This window comes from Odontesthes bonariensis, chromosome 18, assembly GCF_027942865.1.
Source record: "Odontesthes bonariensis isolate fOdoBon6 chromosome 18, fOdoBon6.hap1, whole genome shotgun sequence".
In the NCBI taxonomy this organism is placed as follows: domain Eukaryota; kingdom Metazoa; phylum Chordata; class Actinopteri; order Atheriniformes; family Atherinopsidae; genus Odontesthes; species Odontesthes bonariensis.
The window spans coordinates 19948206-19965474 of NC_134523.1; the positions used below are offsets into that span (position 1 = coordinate 19948206).

A 17269-nucleotide genomic window follows, 5' to 3' on the forward strand; every position below is an offset into this window, starting at 1 on the left:
CATGTAGCTTGTACTATAAAACAGCTTTGTCAGAGGTTTGGATTCATTATGAGGCACTCGTACTGATAAATACTGTCAAAAGAGAGCATTTTTCCTAACATGTGACACCAATATCTGAGATCATATTGCATGAGACAGGCTTTGGTCAAAATGCCTGCTGGTTTATGTCTTTGCCCTACTTTGAGCCCTTATTTTTAACACTCTTGAGTCTTAGCAAGTGCTCAACCCCCGGCCCTTTTGGTGAGGTCAGTTTTTCTTTAAAAAACATGTCGATAATTAACACACTGAGGGAACACGGTGTTCGGTGTAGAAACGAGCATGAAGAGAGGCCCGATGTTATCACCCCACCTTATCACCACAGCTGCAGCTTGTCTGAATCGCAGAACATAACCGTTCAACTAGAAAGCTTCAGTTAACAAAGGAATGACGTAAAAATAAAAAATATAACGGCAATAACTTCTTAGAAGTTGGTGTACGTCATCTTCATTTCCTAAGCAGTTAGCGTTGGCTACTGTGAAAGAGGGAAAAAAAATGAGAAATGAAACATGACAAATTATTTCTCAGATACAATTTCCATCGTCTGAAGTTTAAGCACTGAGAGCTGGAACTGATCCCTCTTTGTGGCTCAGTTTCTTCAGTCCAACATTGAACTGCATAGAGTTAAAACAGTCGGAGGAAAAGTGGTTTCTGCACATACAGTCTTTATCTAACGCTTGCTTGAACGTTACCCTCAAATATAGTTTATCCACTGGGCTCTTGCATCCTCTGAGGATGGTGGTTGATGTTATATTTATAGTCCTCAGTACAGCTGACAACAGAATATTTTCATTAGAAGCTGGCTTCATCGGTCTAGCAGGGTGGATGTGAGCAGGTGGGGCTCCGACATTGAGGCTTAGCAGAGGATGTGGAGTGGACTTAACGAGAGATGTACTTTTTAAATGAAAATCAGATTTGCTAGTTAAATGACATACTTTCAAACAAAGGGTAGGGTTTCTGGGGAGTTTTGCACTTGCTGGTGACTTCAGAAACCTAAATGCATGCTCTCAAGAACAGAAAAAAGTAATTTTTCCATAATATGTCCCCTTTTAAGATTAAATAAGTAGCACACTCTCTTTTTAGTTTCATCCATAGTATAAAGTATCTTCTTAATCTCGCTGAGTTGTATTATTAAAGGTCAGATAGCTGAAAGTGCAGTGTTAAAGAAGCTTGTGAAATGTGCTGGAAATATGTGTTGCATAGATAGAAACCAGCTATTGTATCATAATAGAGACCCTTTTATCTCACTGCAAAAGGTGGAAATGTGTTAAACAAGCTTCACATGCATTGGTGTTTAAGTGGACTGAAAATGGTGCAGTCAAAAAGTTCACCTTCTTCTTTCATCAGTTATAAAAGCACTTAGTTTTTCTCCGAACTATTGTTACATTTTATAAATTACTGTCTCCAAGCTCAAAGAGTGCATTTTGCACACACATCTTTCTAAACACCCATAATATAACCATTGTACATTTTAGAGAATTTCCACCTCTGAGTGGGTTTTGTGCTTTTTCCCCAGATCCATCTATGTGTGCCTTTATGATACAAAGTAAATGATGACTTTTAAACCAATTCTAAGTCTGCAACAAGAATATGAGATTCCACGTACACACAAGCAGAAAATATGTACTTTTCTGCTCTAAATCTCTGATAATGGTGAGTTTTAACTAGGGCTGGGCAACGATTAAAATCTTTAATCTAATTAATCACATGATTTCCCTGATTAATCACGATTAATCGCGTTTGTACGCAAAATCCAAAAATTTATTCAAAAGTATAGCGATAGCTTTAAGCATTTAGTTTTATTTTAAATGTGCTGCCATATGAATGAAAGTGCCATATCATTTGTTGTGCAAACACACTTTTAACATCAGCATCTTTATGTAGTTTTTATGTTGAAGCCTCGCTCCACTGTCTGTTTCCTTGAACGACTTGCTGGTATCAGTTGTGTGTTTTGCCTTTATGTTATATTTTAGACTGGAACTACTACGGTGATAAGACAATTCAACTTGGCAATGTTTACAGATGACTTTGGTTCTGTCGACTCCACCGTCTGGAAGAACTTTAAAATTAACATGGCCGAGTAAAAGTTCGTACCATTCTTGGTGGATCCGCCAATTACTTTCTTTTCTGGTTCCGCAGCAGACAGCAACAGACTTTTACAAAATAAAAGCCTGTGAGCAACAGACTTGTACAATAATAAAATAAATAATAAAACAGGGGTGGTCCGTGGCGCAGTGCGTTGAGCAGGCTGTAGTCCTCGCTGCAGCTGGCCCCGGTTCGAGTTCCGCATCGGACGGCCCTGTGCTGCGTGTCGTTCCCCCTCTCTCTGCCCCCTGCTTCCTGTCTCTCTGAACTTTCCTATCCATTAAAGGGGAACTCCGGGGCATTTGAAGCGCGTTTCCATTGCTAGAGGTTGTCAAATACTGATAGTAGGACACAGAGAGGTGCAAATCTGCGCTCCCTGTGTGGAGATCGCGCTGTTCGTACAGCGTGTCATGCGAGGCTAATACGTGGTGGCTAAGGGGCAACTGCTAACCCTTCCACGTAAAACAACAACTTGCACACAGCCGAAACGTCACACCACTTTATAAACCATCCGACAATAAAGTCACAAGCCTTACCATCAAAACCATATGCATGGTTCTCACATTAATGGCATGGGGACGTTACAAAACAACTTTATAAACAGCATGTAACTCACCGGCTGGTTGTAGGCTCGCGCATGTGAAAGCCCAAAAGAGTCGATGGACGATAATCCCATATACAAAACAATTATAAACTGCGTTCAAGTATTTAAAACATTACAACAATACATGCCCAGTAATATTGTTGTAATGTTTTAAATACTTGAACGCAGTTTTTCTAGAGAATATAATTGTTTTGTATATGGGATTATCGTGGACCTCCATTCGCTCTCGAACAGCATCAGTCTTTCAATGACATGTCGGAATCCCTCCTGTGATGATAATTCATCACATCTCTGCAGACTTGTCAGCTGCGTGTTCATGCTGTCATTGATTCTGACCCACCAGCCTGAGCACACTGCGGCCTCAGATTTCTGTTTTTATGTTCGGCACGGTTTAAGAGTAACTGTGAATTTAAATCGTCTTTCTTTTAGTCCCAAACGGTCAAGCTATCCTCTTCTGAACTCTCTCATCATCACGAATAAACTAAGTAAACTGAGCAGAAGGTTCAGATACTCTGAAACGCCAACAAACAAAGTTTAATATTAACATTACTTGAAGCTCCTGGCATGAATTAACAGTACAATGATATGATTGCTTCTTTGAATGATAGCATGATGATTAATAATGAATTGGTAATTAAATGCTCAGTTGGTATAATGTGTGCTATGATAATAGGTTTGAGTTTAATCTTGAAGTTGCACAAAGCGGACATAATATCTCTGCAGGAGAACAGGTTTAATTATTGTGAATATAATTCTTCAAACTAGATTATTTTCTTGAGTAAAGTAAACTTGCATATAATTATTCTACTTTTCAATTTACCAAATAAATAATATCTGCTTGTGGCCAAATTATATTATACCTTTTCTTTTTGAAACTGATCACTGCTTCAAAGAATTGTTCAGATCTTCTACTTAACTGCTAGCTTCAAAATATACAGACATCTCCAACGGTAAAACTACCAATGCAGAATGGTCGATTTTGGAAGTAATGTTGGCACTGTTTTTTTTTTTTAAAAGGTTGGTTTGTTACTGTTTTGTTGGTTGGTTCATACTTTTTATTGATCAGAATTATCTGCAAAGTAGCTGTTGTGAAACAAAGCAGTACTGCATGTAAAAACGCATGCATCCATTTTCTATACCCACTTAATCCAATTCACAGGGGGGTGGAGGCCATCCCTGTTGCCATTGTGCAAAACGCAGAGTACACCCTGGCAAGGTTGGAAAAGCACCACTCAACCATCCCGGGGTTAAATTCAATGGCAAGGATAAAGTTTTCAGTAAATTCAAAGAACAAACTGCATATGAAAATAAACTAACATACAGATATTAACTCAAAGAAAGCTGCCGTTAAAAGGTTGAGCGAACAGTCCATTAAAGCCACTTAGGGAGCAGTTAGTGGCACTTCCCACCTCATCACCCTTGCAATCATCATTAGCATCATTGTCATCACCACATCAGGGCCTTCTAATTTGTACTTTCATCGCACATCAACTAGAGTAAACTTCATCTCGTTGGAACAGGTCCTAGCTGCTGTGGTTGCTGTGAGATTTCCATGATCGTTCAATCAACACCCCAACCTTTTGAAAAATGACCTTGATTACTTTACTTCCAGTTGGAGGCCTGTGAAAGACCATCCTGCTAACAAAGTTCATTAAGATTTGTGTTTGACAGAACACATGCAGTGCGTCAGTCTGGAGGGCAGAAGAAGCAACTAATTCTCCGTTACTTTTTTGTATCTCTCTACAGTGCATTCTGTTACTATGTACTTTATGAAAACATTGATTCTACACACCTCCAGTGGTGTAACCTCTTGCCTTGCCACAGTGGTTTACAGCTGTGTTCTAGGACACCGTCGCTGTTGGATGACTTGTATTATTTGTGAGAACAAAAGTTTGGTTTGACTTAAATCTCCTCAGTAAAACTTTCATCTACTTCTGCCTCCATTCTAGTCAACAATCACAACAGTCTTCTTTTCTTTCATTTGTTTGACGCCTTCCTTAAAAAAAAAACTGTACAAAACCATGATAAACACCATCTCAACATATTCACATACAGCTCAAAATAACCGGTTTCAGTGCACACATGGTGCATCCCCCATCTTTTACTGTAAGCCAACAGTCAGAGAGAACTGCACTGCATCTTCCGCCATACACAACTATCCCACTGGTGTGATTGGAAGACACGATCATACTGAGTGATATTATCAGTTGAATGTCATAAGAAAAAGATAATCATCCAGGAAAGATGTCATTTGACATTTCTACGTATTATTCAGTCAGCATTATACTGTACAAGTTTCTGTTTTATGTTCCTGCTCATGCAGGGGTGGAAGGGAAAGGAGGAGGTAGATATATTTGGCACACAGTCACAGAAATGACACATTACGCAAGTTCTGTTACATACAATAAGCTCTGTAGCCTAGAAAACTATGTACAACCAAACTGGAAGCTAAAATAATCCTGACTGCATGTTTATTTTTTTTTCTTCTATCAGTGTGATGAGGAAACCTTTTTCAAATGTTTCACAAAGTTCTAATAGTGATTGTGTGAGTACAATGTACTCTTATAACATGGTTTTAGTCAATTTAAATACTTAAGTTATATTGTGAGGCAGAAGTTAGCAAGCTACCCAGGTGGCTTCTCCCCTTGCCCTTATGTTAGACCACTTTTTACCGCTTGGGACTGTTTCTCATGTTGCCCTCTCTCCAACATTGGAGGAAGAAGTAGTACTGGGGGCTGGAGTCTATCCCAGCTGCCATTCAGCAAAAAGAGGGGTACACCTCGGACATGTCACCAGTGACATCGCAGGGCATGGGACCAGAACTGAACAGCTGAAATAAAACATCTGAAAATAAAGAAAGAATAGATAGTAGTTATTGGGATGGGCTGTCCTATATCATTCATACGCAAGAGTTTCCATTGATCATATTTTTGTGTCTATTTGCATGGCAAAATCAACGGATTATGTTTTGTGAGTCCCAAAACAGTTTGTCTCTAGACAGCTTCTTGCTACACTTACTTTTTCACTCTGCTTATTAAGTCTGCAGAGACCAGGAGCCGTACTCACAAAGCTCCCGAGTCTCCTCAGAGAACTTAACTGAAACATTCCATTTAGCTTAAAGTGATTCAGGGCCTATCTCTGAGCAACTCTAAGCGAATAAAAGAAAAACTTTCATCTTTCTGAGGACGTTGGGTTTGACCCTTATGTAAGGTTTGACACATTCTTCTGCCAACTGTGATTGGTTGTTTTACTACAGGGTTAATTTTGTAGTTTATACAAATGGCAAAAATGGCTCTGCTATTTTCAACTATACTAATTGCCCATAGCTATTTAAGTGGCACAGTTAGTTTGAGTGTGGTAAACATGAAGGTAAGTACAAAAAGGACCAACTGGATTGAGGAGCCCTGTTTACTATTGGCTCAGTTTATGAAGGAGAACAATACCATCCTAAAAGGAAAATATGGCGCAGGTACCAAAGAAGCAGACTGTGGAGGCAATAGCACAAATTAACACTTCATTCTCTTTGGCGAAGTCACTGTCATCCGCTGTCTGGAGCACATCTTTTGTCTCGTTATGTCTTGTGAACATTTTCCCCTTTCTTTAAGAAACTCATAAGCCTTTTGATCTTCTCTTTAATTTTCAGGGGAAACACCCACACTTCAAAGATGTTTTCATAGAATTTCTTCACTAGGAGGAACAATAGAATTTTTTTATGAGTAAGGAAAGTCTATGTTCCAATCACCCATGGTCAATGGCTGAAAGTATTACCAGACAACAAGAGCTTCCTCCAAATGGTGTCTGTGCTTACACTGAGGTCAACAGGGAGGGGGTTGGAGTCATTGAAAGGAGACAGTTTGGGGCATTTGGTTAGGATGCCTACCGGATGCCTCCCAAGGGAAGTGTTTCAGATATGTCCCATTGGAAGGAGGTCTCAGGGCAGGCTCAGGGCTCGGTTGGCTTGGGAATGACTTTGTATCCCTCTTGAAGAGATAGAGGAGGTGGATAGGGGAGAGGAAACCTTTTGGATCTCTGCTTAGACTGTTGGCTTCGTGACCCAGTCCTGGATAAGTGGTAGAAATGGATGTTTGGATTGATGGCCCAGCTTTAGAGATGCCTGGTGCCCATGATCATTTAGCTCATTCAGCATATCACCATGCTGCTGTACCAGTGTCTGGCTTTTCACTGCAATATCTAAGGTCTGTTTAAAAGAAGCAGATATTTTTGTGAATATTGCACATAAGTGCAAGAGCACTGTTTTCATTCTCTGCCCACCCCGACAGCCTCCTGAACACATTAATGCAGGTTGTAGATGTGTTACTTCATATATTTAAACAGTGAACACTGGAGACTAAATGACAATCCAAACAGAACTGAGGGGATTAAAAACAGTAGTTCCCAGCCTGCTGCAGAGACATCACTTTATCCCTATTCCACACACCGACATAGGCACAAACCTGACACTCACATGCAGTGTTTCAGGTGTGAATTGTCTGACCTTTAGAATGGGCAGGATTGTGTGTTGCCGGCATTTTCAGTGTTGAAGCAAAAAAGTCAAACCTGACAAGGTCTCTCCTTTGTTCTTCGCTCGCTCGTCACACATTCATTCTCTTCGTCTTTTTCGCTTTCATTTTGATCTATAATAGTTTTTCCAGCAACCTCCCTCATCTCACTGTCATTTCTTTTCTCTGTCGGCCTCCTTGTTGCTCCCTCCCTCTCTCTGTACAGAGTCTGTCACTGGTGTCTGGCTTCATGTGAATACCAATGGGTCTTGTGAGGAACAAGTGGGCGAGAGAGCATGCTAATGGGATGGAAGTTTCTGAGGCTTGACTTCAGTGTTCCAAGCGTCTGCCCGAGTCTTAGAGCCACAATTTATCATTCACTCACTCACTCATTCATTTGTTACTCTCCATTGCGCATTGCATGTTTGGGTGTGCATGATCTGATCCGTCCCCGATCGATATATCATTGATTTCTATTCGCTGCTGTTGGTCTTCTACCATCATACCTACATCTTTCAAAAGAGTCCATGAATTGATATAGTTACCTCCTAGACCCTTTCCTTCTATCTCAACCTAAAAGTGGCATTTATGTGTGGCTCTGTCTGCTTGCAATGAACTGCAAAATCATCTGAAATTTAGATAGTTTGACTCACTTGTAACCAAACACACAAACATGAGACTTGGGTTCCAGACCAGAGAGGGCCGGTACCTTGTTTTCATTCACTTGCTATTTTATTTAGGTTTTAGTCAGTGTTTGAACAGATTTAGGAACCAAAACTACTTAATTTAGGAAGAAAAAAATGTTGGTCAGGCTTCACGCTTTTGTGACTCAACCTGACATAACAGATAAAACTGGAAATCCAGTTCAACCTAAGACTTAGGCTCTGTTTACATTAATTCATTTCACCATTTCTTCGTGTCGGCTTCTTGCAAACTATTTTACATTACACACAAAGTTGCTGTCCTCTCAATAAAAGCCTAACTGTTTACTCTGAAACGGGGATCGGCTGATTCGCTAGTCACATGACTAATCAGCCATCACATCACGTGATCGCCCTTGCTTTATTATTTATTATGCTTTATTATTTATTCTTTATTATTTATTCTTCGGCGACAACAACTTGGTCCACGAAATTGTCCCACCATGCACTGCTTCTTCCCCGGTCTAACCCAAAAGCGGCGCTCCATGTACGGCTTGCGTTGCTGCAGTGGCTGGGTTCTCATCATAAAAGCTTGTTGAATCTGGCGCCTCCTTGCCATGTATTGTTGTGCACAGCGTACTACCAGCAGTAGGACATGGAGCAGGCTCCCATGCTGATCGTGGTTGTCCATGATTTCCATATTCTTCTCGATGACACGAATAGAAAGGAAGTGTGTAACTAAAGTGAAGCACGCCTGTTTGTTTTTAGTTTCCCAGCACTCAAGTCACATGACCAACGATACCAGCCTAGCGAATCAAGGAGGAGTACGTCCGCAGTAGCTAGAGCTCAGCACTGCGGATCCTCGTTTCTCACCGTTTACAGCTAAAATCAGCATCGTATGCGAATGCTTACGTGGGCTCCGGCGTCTTTGAATCCTTCCATCTATGAAGTCGTATTCCAGTATTTTAATGTAAATGGACAGTGCATCCGCGATAGAAACGATATAGAAACAGATTAGTATAAATGGCACCTTAGTTGCTGATCATCAGCTCAGCAGAATGGTGCAGCTCATTGTCTTTGCTGTTTCTCCCTTTCTACATGTTTCTGTATGTCTCAAACGCAAGAAATAAACGTATTAATCAAGTTAAAATCCTACTTATACATGAGGTGGCATAAGGCTGCGATGGATAGTAGAGCTGATGGAGGCATTGGCAAACAGTCTGTTGGGTTTGTTAATCTGAAAGCGTTTTGAAGATTTTCTTAGTTTCTTTTCATGAAGGTAAGTGACTGAACACTGAATTTTTTAAAGCAGGACCAACATTTTCTGAGTATATATTGACTGATGTGCACCTATATTGAAATAGATCTTATTTTAACTGAACATGATGCTGACAAAGATTGTGGTGATTCAGAATCGTATGATTGGATACTTAATTCAACAGAACGGCTGCCCTGCTTGAAAGCTGATAATCAATGACCTCATACAGTATTTCCTCCTTTATCATAGTACTTCACCTACTATTTGTCTTATTTGAAGACTACTTCTGTTTTACATCTCATCTTCCCAGGCAGAAGCTTTATATTTTTTATTTTTCAATCATTTCTCTCTTGGCCTCTTGCTAAATCTAGTTAACTGGTTCATTTGTGTGATTGATTGAATTAGATTTTCCCAGACAGACTATTGATTTCAGCTGAATCAAAAAGGAGGAGGAGGGAAATGAGCAGTGAGGGTCAGAGACGGAGGAAGTATAAAGTAGATGTGGGGAAGATGGATGAAAGAGGAAGAAGATGAAGGTTGAGAGAGCACTCAGGAAAAGACTGAAATCGGCGAATGCTGCCGAAAACGGTGACGGAAAAGCGAAAAGCAAAGACTTCACCCAAGAAGATTTCACCCCTGATGCCAGAAACTTCTGCAATTCAGACTGACAGCAAAGAAAGAGAAACTTTCAAAGTGACAGAGAGAGGGCAGAGAATGAAACATTTTCATGTCGGGCTGTAATTAGCATAATATTTTTCACTGTGTGTCTCCATCATCCTATTTATAACTGTCAGACTGAAGGACGGAGATGAAAGAGTGGAAATAACGAACATGAAATCTTCTCTTTTAAACACAGGGGATGTGTCTTCATGTGTGTGCGCATGTATTGTGTGTGTTAATCCTGACTGGATGTGTAATGACTGCTTGTTCTATTTCAAGAGTACTAATGCATAAAAGACACATTTGTTCCAATGGTGACTTGGTGTATCAAAGCAAAGCCTCGGAGGCTTCGAGGCCACTCTTGGCTTTGAGGTTAGAGATGGTTGCCAGTTTGAGTCCCCAACCGTCACGGAGCAGGGAATAAAACCCCAAATGGCCAACAGTGCAGGGCATTGAATTAGCTTTTTGTTTTTGGAGTATTTTTAGACCTTTGATCAAGTTTTCAGAGACATACGGCTACTTCTGAGCAATTTAGCTCATCCATGAAATAATAACAGAGAGTCACCAGCTCTTTAGACACTCCACTGTGTTATGATTGGATGTTATTCCATGTTTGACCGCTAGGTGGCAACACTTGTTTTAAGTCAACTTACCATACGATATAACAGAGTTGAGCGAGACTGCTTTTAGAGATGTATGTTGTTGAGGACAGGAGTCATTAAAATAAGTTACTTGCTAACAACACAGTCTCATCCTTGAAACACGAACATGACACATTGAATGTCTCATTTCACAACAAAAACTCAGCCACTCAAAGAGTGAAAAATGGCTCCAGAAAGTTGGTTCTAATAAAAACACCGCAGGTATGTGTACTGCCATTAGGAGCTGTTTTCACACCCTTCTTATTTCTAACGTGGTCTTGATCAATGGTTCTCCAAACTTTCTCGAGGTATTTCAGAGACATTGGCTGCTTTTCACTTATTTTCAGTCAAGGTCTCTTACTTGACTTTTTCTAGAGGAACGTGTATTCTTTTTTGCTTGTTTGTTAAGTAAATTAACACTGACCCATGAATCATTCAACAAAAAAAGTATCTGCAGCAGATGAACAGTATCTGAAAGTGCTGTCCTTAGGAAATATGAGAAAAAAAACAGCAAAAGAGCTGACACAGGACCTGAGAGATTTATCTCGCCTTTGGGCTATATGAATGAGACTAATCGTCATAGAATTTATAGAACCTATACAAGGGTAAAAAAAAAAAAAAACACTATATAAGTGCAGGACATTTACCAATTAACTGTTCCTGCTCTTAGTAGTTGGTTTCTGGATACTTGGAGAAATGATAAAACAAAGATGCATTATGAAGATTAACAAGAACCAAACAGATTTTCACTCCTTGGTCTTCTTGGGGGGTTGATTTGGCCCTTAATCTGTATGTCATATGATTAAGTACTTACTCAAGAAACAAAGCATTTTTCTTGCAAAACAATTAATTTTTCTGGCTTTTAGCTACTAGCTGTAAACTGTGGAATCGGTTCATTTAGATATTTCAAGGCTAAGTCTCATCTTATATCTCGTATATCTATACGTTCATCCCATCTATCTTGTTTCACTGCATTAGAGGCCTGGTTACATAAATACACTTGGCAAAAATCTAGGAAATTCTTACCGCTCAGCTCCGTTCCCATGCTCTGATCACCAACAATTTTTTATTTTTTTTACGGAAACCAGGTTTATTAAAGGATATTTATAGAACATATCATTTTTCTGCAGAGTGACGGTAGCAACTGAAGAGCATGTACAAATATAGACAGATCTGCTTCAACACGTACCGTGATTTCAACAGTTAGTGGTTGGTATTTAGTTTGAAGTAGTTCATAAATCCGATCATGTGTGACTTCAGGTTAGCCAGAGGACAGCTGTTTTGACTAACCTGACAGTGAAGGTGAACATTTCAAGCTTGAAGCTCATTGAAAATTCATTAAGCTGTGTTTGTACCATTTCACAGCAAAAGTCATCTCAGGGCGATTATATAGAAACAATAAACAGTAAAGTTCAAGTTTAATTCAGTCAAACTGCAATCCAGTTGTTTACAATTATATTTGAATTATGCCTCTTTAAATAAAAATAAATAGATAATACATAGTCAAGATAAGGAAACTAACATATCACACTAACATTCAATTTGATTCAGTTATGCTTACTGGGATGTCCAAAGTGACAGAAGGTTTTTTTTTTTTTTTAACATGATACATGCTAACTATTTGACACCTTACATCTGCAATACATCAGCATCTGTTTAAGCTGGTGTCTTTCGATGTATCTGAACAAATATATGCTGGAGCAGATCAGTGTAAACTCATCTCAGAATGTCAGAAAGCATTCACCCCACCTGTCAGCAGTCTCAAACTAATCAAAGCATGCTGTTAAATGTGTAAAATGCATGCAAAGTGTCAGTGAAATAAATCAACCTGTCAGTCTCTGGGCTGGGCAGCTGCCCACCGAAAGTGTGTTGGTGTGAATGTAAAGCAGGAAGGCAGTAATGTAAAGTGGTACTCAGTCAAGCTTTCAGGATAAAACAGAGGTTAAGACAAACAAAGACAACCTGAAAGTCACGGCTTTCATCTGTGTAAGTGGCTCACCAAGCAAACGGACAGCAGTGATGACTCAGCACTGACGCAGCCCTTGGACAAATGCTTAATGATTGATTTCAGAAAACAGAAGCAACACAAGAGGTGCTGGAGTTTTCCATGTTGGAGCCTTTGCTGCTTCATGGAGCTGCAGTTCCTGTAATGGCCACAAGGTCTTGCTCTAACCAAAATTGGACAGAAATTCTCCCACAGAGCGTTTTGATTTATTTTCTTTGTTCCACGAATCTTAGTTTTAGCCGTAAGAAAAAAAATCATTTTTTAAAGTTCCACCAAAAATCTCACTATACTACTGATACTGCTATTATTAACTATGTGAATTAACTAGACTGAGAGCATTTAATGAAACTGACCACCATAAAAAGATTCAATAATAAAAAATGCTTTCATCAGACCCTGTCATTTAAGGAGAGGTTTTTGTACACAATATACAGCATCAGTGCTGATGTTTAAAATGTACAAAATATAAAAAATATGCTCTAAATTTGCACATTTATAAAACAAAAAAACACATATTGTGCTAAAATGCAAAAGTATTCATCTATGCAGAGTTCTTGCAGCCGGGTGAAGCACATATGGAACACATGTGCATAGAAGTATATATTAGGTATCAGAAATATAAAAAAATAACATGTTGAAACAATATGAAAACAATGTAAAAAATGTAACAAGCAGCAGTAGATTTTAACATCAAAAGGCTACAAAAGTTTTCTTTGGCATTTGTTTAGGATGTATAATCATTCTTATTCTCACAAAGCCAAAATGAGCTTTTCTTGCTCTGAAGAAGGTGGTTAGGTATGAAATGGACACGGTTGAGGTGATTTGGACATCTGGTTGGGATGCCTGAAGGACGCCTCCCCACCGGTGGGAGGCCCCGGGGTCAGAGCCAGGACTCATTGGAGTTTGGAACAGCTTGGTATCCCTACAGAAGAGTTTGGGGAGAACTCTGCTCAGACGGTTTCTTCTGATATTTGGTCTCAGATGCAATAAAAGATGAGGCTCTACATCCCATCAAACAAAAACGCATAATGTGAAGCTTCTGGCAGCAACAATAGTAATAAAAAACACTTTCTATGTGCTTATGCTTATGATTGTTAAAAGCCACATAGCAATAAGTTTTTATTATCGATCACTTAAGTTTTTTTCTGGGTGCATCTGAAACTTTCTTTGAGGAACCCAATGGGTGTTTTGGCTCCATCACACTCCATGTTGCTGTAGCCTACAACTCTGCCACTTCTCAGACACTTTGAATCGATCCCCTTTTTTTGGACTAAAATCTGAACACCAGAGAATTGGCATTTGTGTCAAAGTATCGATCCGCCCACCTGTCCTGAGCTGTGTGTGTGTGCGTGCGTGCGTGTGTGCTTTCTGGTGTGCGTTATGGCTGAACTGCTGCTGCACTGACTGATGAGTCATTGTATCTGAGAGGCTTTGATGCTGTATCACGACCTGATGAGGTGAACACTGTCACATAATAAACTCTCTCTTTCATCTCCTTTCTCCCACATCTACCCCTCTTTCTCCTCCTGTTCTCATCCCTTCATCCTTTTGTCAGCCCTATTGTCCTTCCTCTCTCAAATAACCTCATCTTTCTACCCCTCTATCCCCTCCTTCAGATCTCCCCTTCTTTGTGTCCTCCTTGTCTTTTTCTCTCCATCATCCTGATTTCCTCACCTGTGAACCACTTCTTTCTCATTAGGTCTAATCCTCATCTCTGCCTCTCAACCTTTCTTTCTTCTTCCCATTCACCTTGCTCTCACCTTTCCTCCCATCTGTTTTTTTTCCCCCTCCTCCGTAACTCTCACGTCAACTTACCATCAGCAAAATGTTTGCTCATCCAGCCAAGAAGCCTCTGCCTGCTGGTGGGGGATTTACTTAAAGTTCAGCAGTTGATTAGATTACTCACACACACATCTACTCTACAGTAATGACAGTTTTTCATAACTTGCATTTAAATCCTTACTGTCTATGTGTGAAAATGTGTACAAGTATATACAGCTCTTTTGGAAAGTTTTCCTTTTTCAGACTCATCTTCCAATCAGTCCTATTCTTTTTTTTTTTTCCTCATCTATTCACACATAAATCTTACAGATCTGAGGCAAAAACAGTGATGTCCTTAACCCAGGAAGACACACCCATTTAAAAAAGTATTTAAAACACTCATTTAGTTTTTAATTAAAGCACATTTAGCAGCGGTGATATAACGATCATAAAAGCTTGGTACACCTTTCTTTGAAAGTTTCTTTTGAGATGAACCACACAGGGTGGGGACCTTTACAAATCTTTTCTTGGTGGTGTGCTTTGGGCCTTTTGCCTTGTTAAAATGTAAGTGCTACCTTTCCCCAGTCTGGGATTTTAGACCCAAGCAAAGGGTTTTTACCCAGGAATGTTCTTTATTTTTCTGCATCCATCTTTCCTTCTAAGGAGAGATGTGCATGGCAGTGGTTACTCGTGTTGCCAAGGCCCATCATCTCTGATAGCTGTTTGATTGGAGAGCCACATCTAGGAAGATGGTTAATGGTTCCAAACAGCTTCCATTTTAGAATAATTGAGGTCATGTTGCTCTTGAACTTTTAAAAGCTGCAGAAATATCCTTGGATCCATCCCAAATCTTTGCCTTGACACAGTCCTGACTTGCAGATTTTTAAACAATTCTCCCAACCTAAAAGCTTTATTCTTTTTACCACTGATAGACGTTTGATTCACCTAAGCTGAGTGTTTTAAAATTAATTTTCTATAAATGGAGTTTGTTTATTAACTGTTGCATATACTTAAAAAAAAGTACTCTCCGTCTGTATCTTCCAGGTGTTCGCCGTCTTCCAGAGATAGAGCAGCGTGCTAGCGCTAACGTCCACTACACCCTGCTGATCGCCTGCGTGCTGGTGGCTTTCTTTCTGGGAGCCATCTTGTCGGGTTTCTTGGTGTCATGTTACTGCAGCCGTAGCGCCGCTCACAGGGCAAGGAGGCTGGGAAAAGACCCCGAGGCGTCCCTGCCGCACGCTCTGTCGCTGCGTTCCCTCGCCAAGCTCAATGGGCTGCTGGACGGACAACCAAAGGTTGTTTTTTTTTTTTCTCTCGATGGTCATAAATCAGAAATATGAGCATTTTTTCTGAAACAGGTTTTCAAACAAATAACTTAGTTGTACATATGTGCATAGCTGCAATTTACATCATTACCAGGATTCATGAAATTTGCCCCAGAAAGTTTACAGTCTTGCCGACACAGATTGTAACATATAGTCAGAAACATTTCTTCTAAGGTTTGTCATTTCAACCTCAAAGATCTTCTGCAAAAAGATAAACTTGTTTGTCTTTAAAATCTCAAACACACCTGATTCATGTGCTGATTGTTCCAGATGATACAAGCAATGTTACATAAATAGAAGACCATCAATATGTAGAAAATGGTATATTGATGCTTAAAATCACATTCATTTAAATTTAGATGCCAGTTTCACAGGCGGTTGGAGCGGACCGGCTTTAGATAAATGCACACATCCCCGATGCTACATTTTACATGTATTTTCTGCAGATTTGACAATAACAAACCTAGAGCCTAGTGATGTTGATATCTATCCTTTGCTCCCCATCTCAGGAGACACATAAGATTAACCTCAGTCTTTTATTGAGTCCTTGCATCATCTGTTTCATTATTTTTCCATATGTCCTTGAACAAGAAACTGAGTCTCTGAGCTGCTGCTTACTGATGATTTTTCTGCTGAAATGTATATTTATTTAAGTTCCCCGTTACACTGTCGAACCATAAAACATAACCTGTAGTTTGTCTTTTTCCAGGAGGACAAACTTGATGTGCCCACCCCAAAATTGTACAGCTCGTTCATCCCCAACGGGCAGGCTGAGCCTCACCTCCACACCCCCGGACACCAGGGCCTGCAGCTGGGAGACCCGGACCTCAGCCTCTCCCAGGTAGCACAACTCCAAATACAGTAAATTCAAGAACATTCTTACCATTTCTAAGAGTTGGTCCTTACCAGGTCTCAAAAAAATTGGTAAATACAACCTCAAAATGATCACCAACACATGGTGTATTCCATCATGTCATTTTATGAACCAAAAATAAGTTACACTGTAGTAGCAGTATGTGAGAAACACACATTGTAGAGCCACCTTTAGCAGAGAAAAATTCAAGCAAACATTCACGTGACTGCTAGTCTGTTTGTTACCAGCTATGTATGATACAGTATAAGCTATACCGGCACCTTCTGACAACACCATACAAGTTAGTGTATCCACTCACATTCAGTTGGTGGAAGTTTGCCTGATGCACGTTTCTGTTTAGCAACATTTCAATATTCAACCAAAGATATTCTTTTAATTAGGACTGCGGTTTTCACTGGTTAGTTATGTGACTACCTCCTCTGCAGGCACATAACCTTTGATCCCCCATTCTGCCTCAGAACCGTACAGACAGATCAGTGATGCAACCTTGACAGTCCACCCTCGGGTAGCAGTGAGAAATGAAATAAAATCAGGGTTTTTATAACAGCAGCATCATCGGACAACATCTGTGCGGTGAATCCAGCTACGCTTGCATGTGCGATGAAAGTTAGAGGCAGCAGAACAGTGAACCTTCGCTCCCACAGTCCATCGAGTCGTGCCATTAGACAGTCCATAACTTAATTCCGCTCCTGTGCATATGCACTGGTACAAAGATAGTGGTCCTGTTACATGGAACAATGGTGCATGTACCCCTGCTAACTGATTATTTTGGGATTTTTGACTCCTATTCTGACAAAACAAACTAGTCAAGGACATCTGATTAGGTCATCGGGAGATTAGAGAAGTGTTGGTGCTGACTCGGGTCCAATTTCACTAATAA

The 17269-nt window shown here is 40.0% G+C and overlaps 1 protein-coding gene across 6 annotated transcripts in view; it reads left to right on the forward strand.

The window, feature by feature from the left end:
- Window positions 1-17269, forward strand: part of LOC142367250 (semaphorin-6C-like) — a 191438-nt gene that overhangs the window by 167000 nt on the left and 7169 nt on the right. For all 6 annotated transcript variants that reach the window (XM_075449229.1, XM_075449228.1, XM_075449233.1 and 3 more), the window contains 2 exons: window positions 15235-15485; window positions 16225-16356. In XM_075449229.1, coding sequence (XP_075305344.1) covers window positions 15235-15485; window positions 16225-16356 — 383 coding nt within the window. The remainder of the gene's footprint in view (window positions 1-15234; window positions 15486-16224; window positions 16357-17269) is intronic.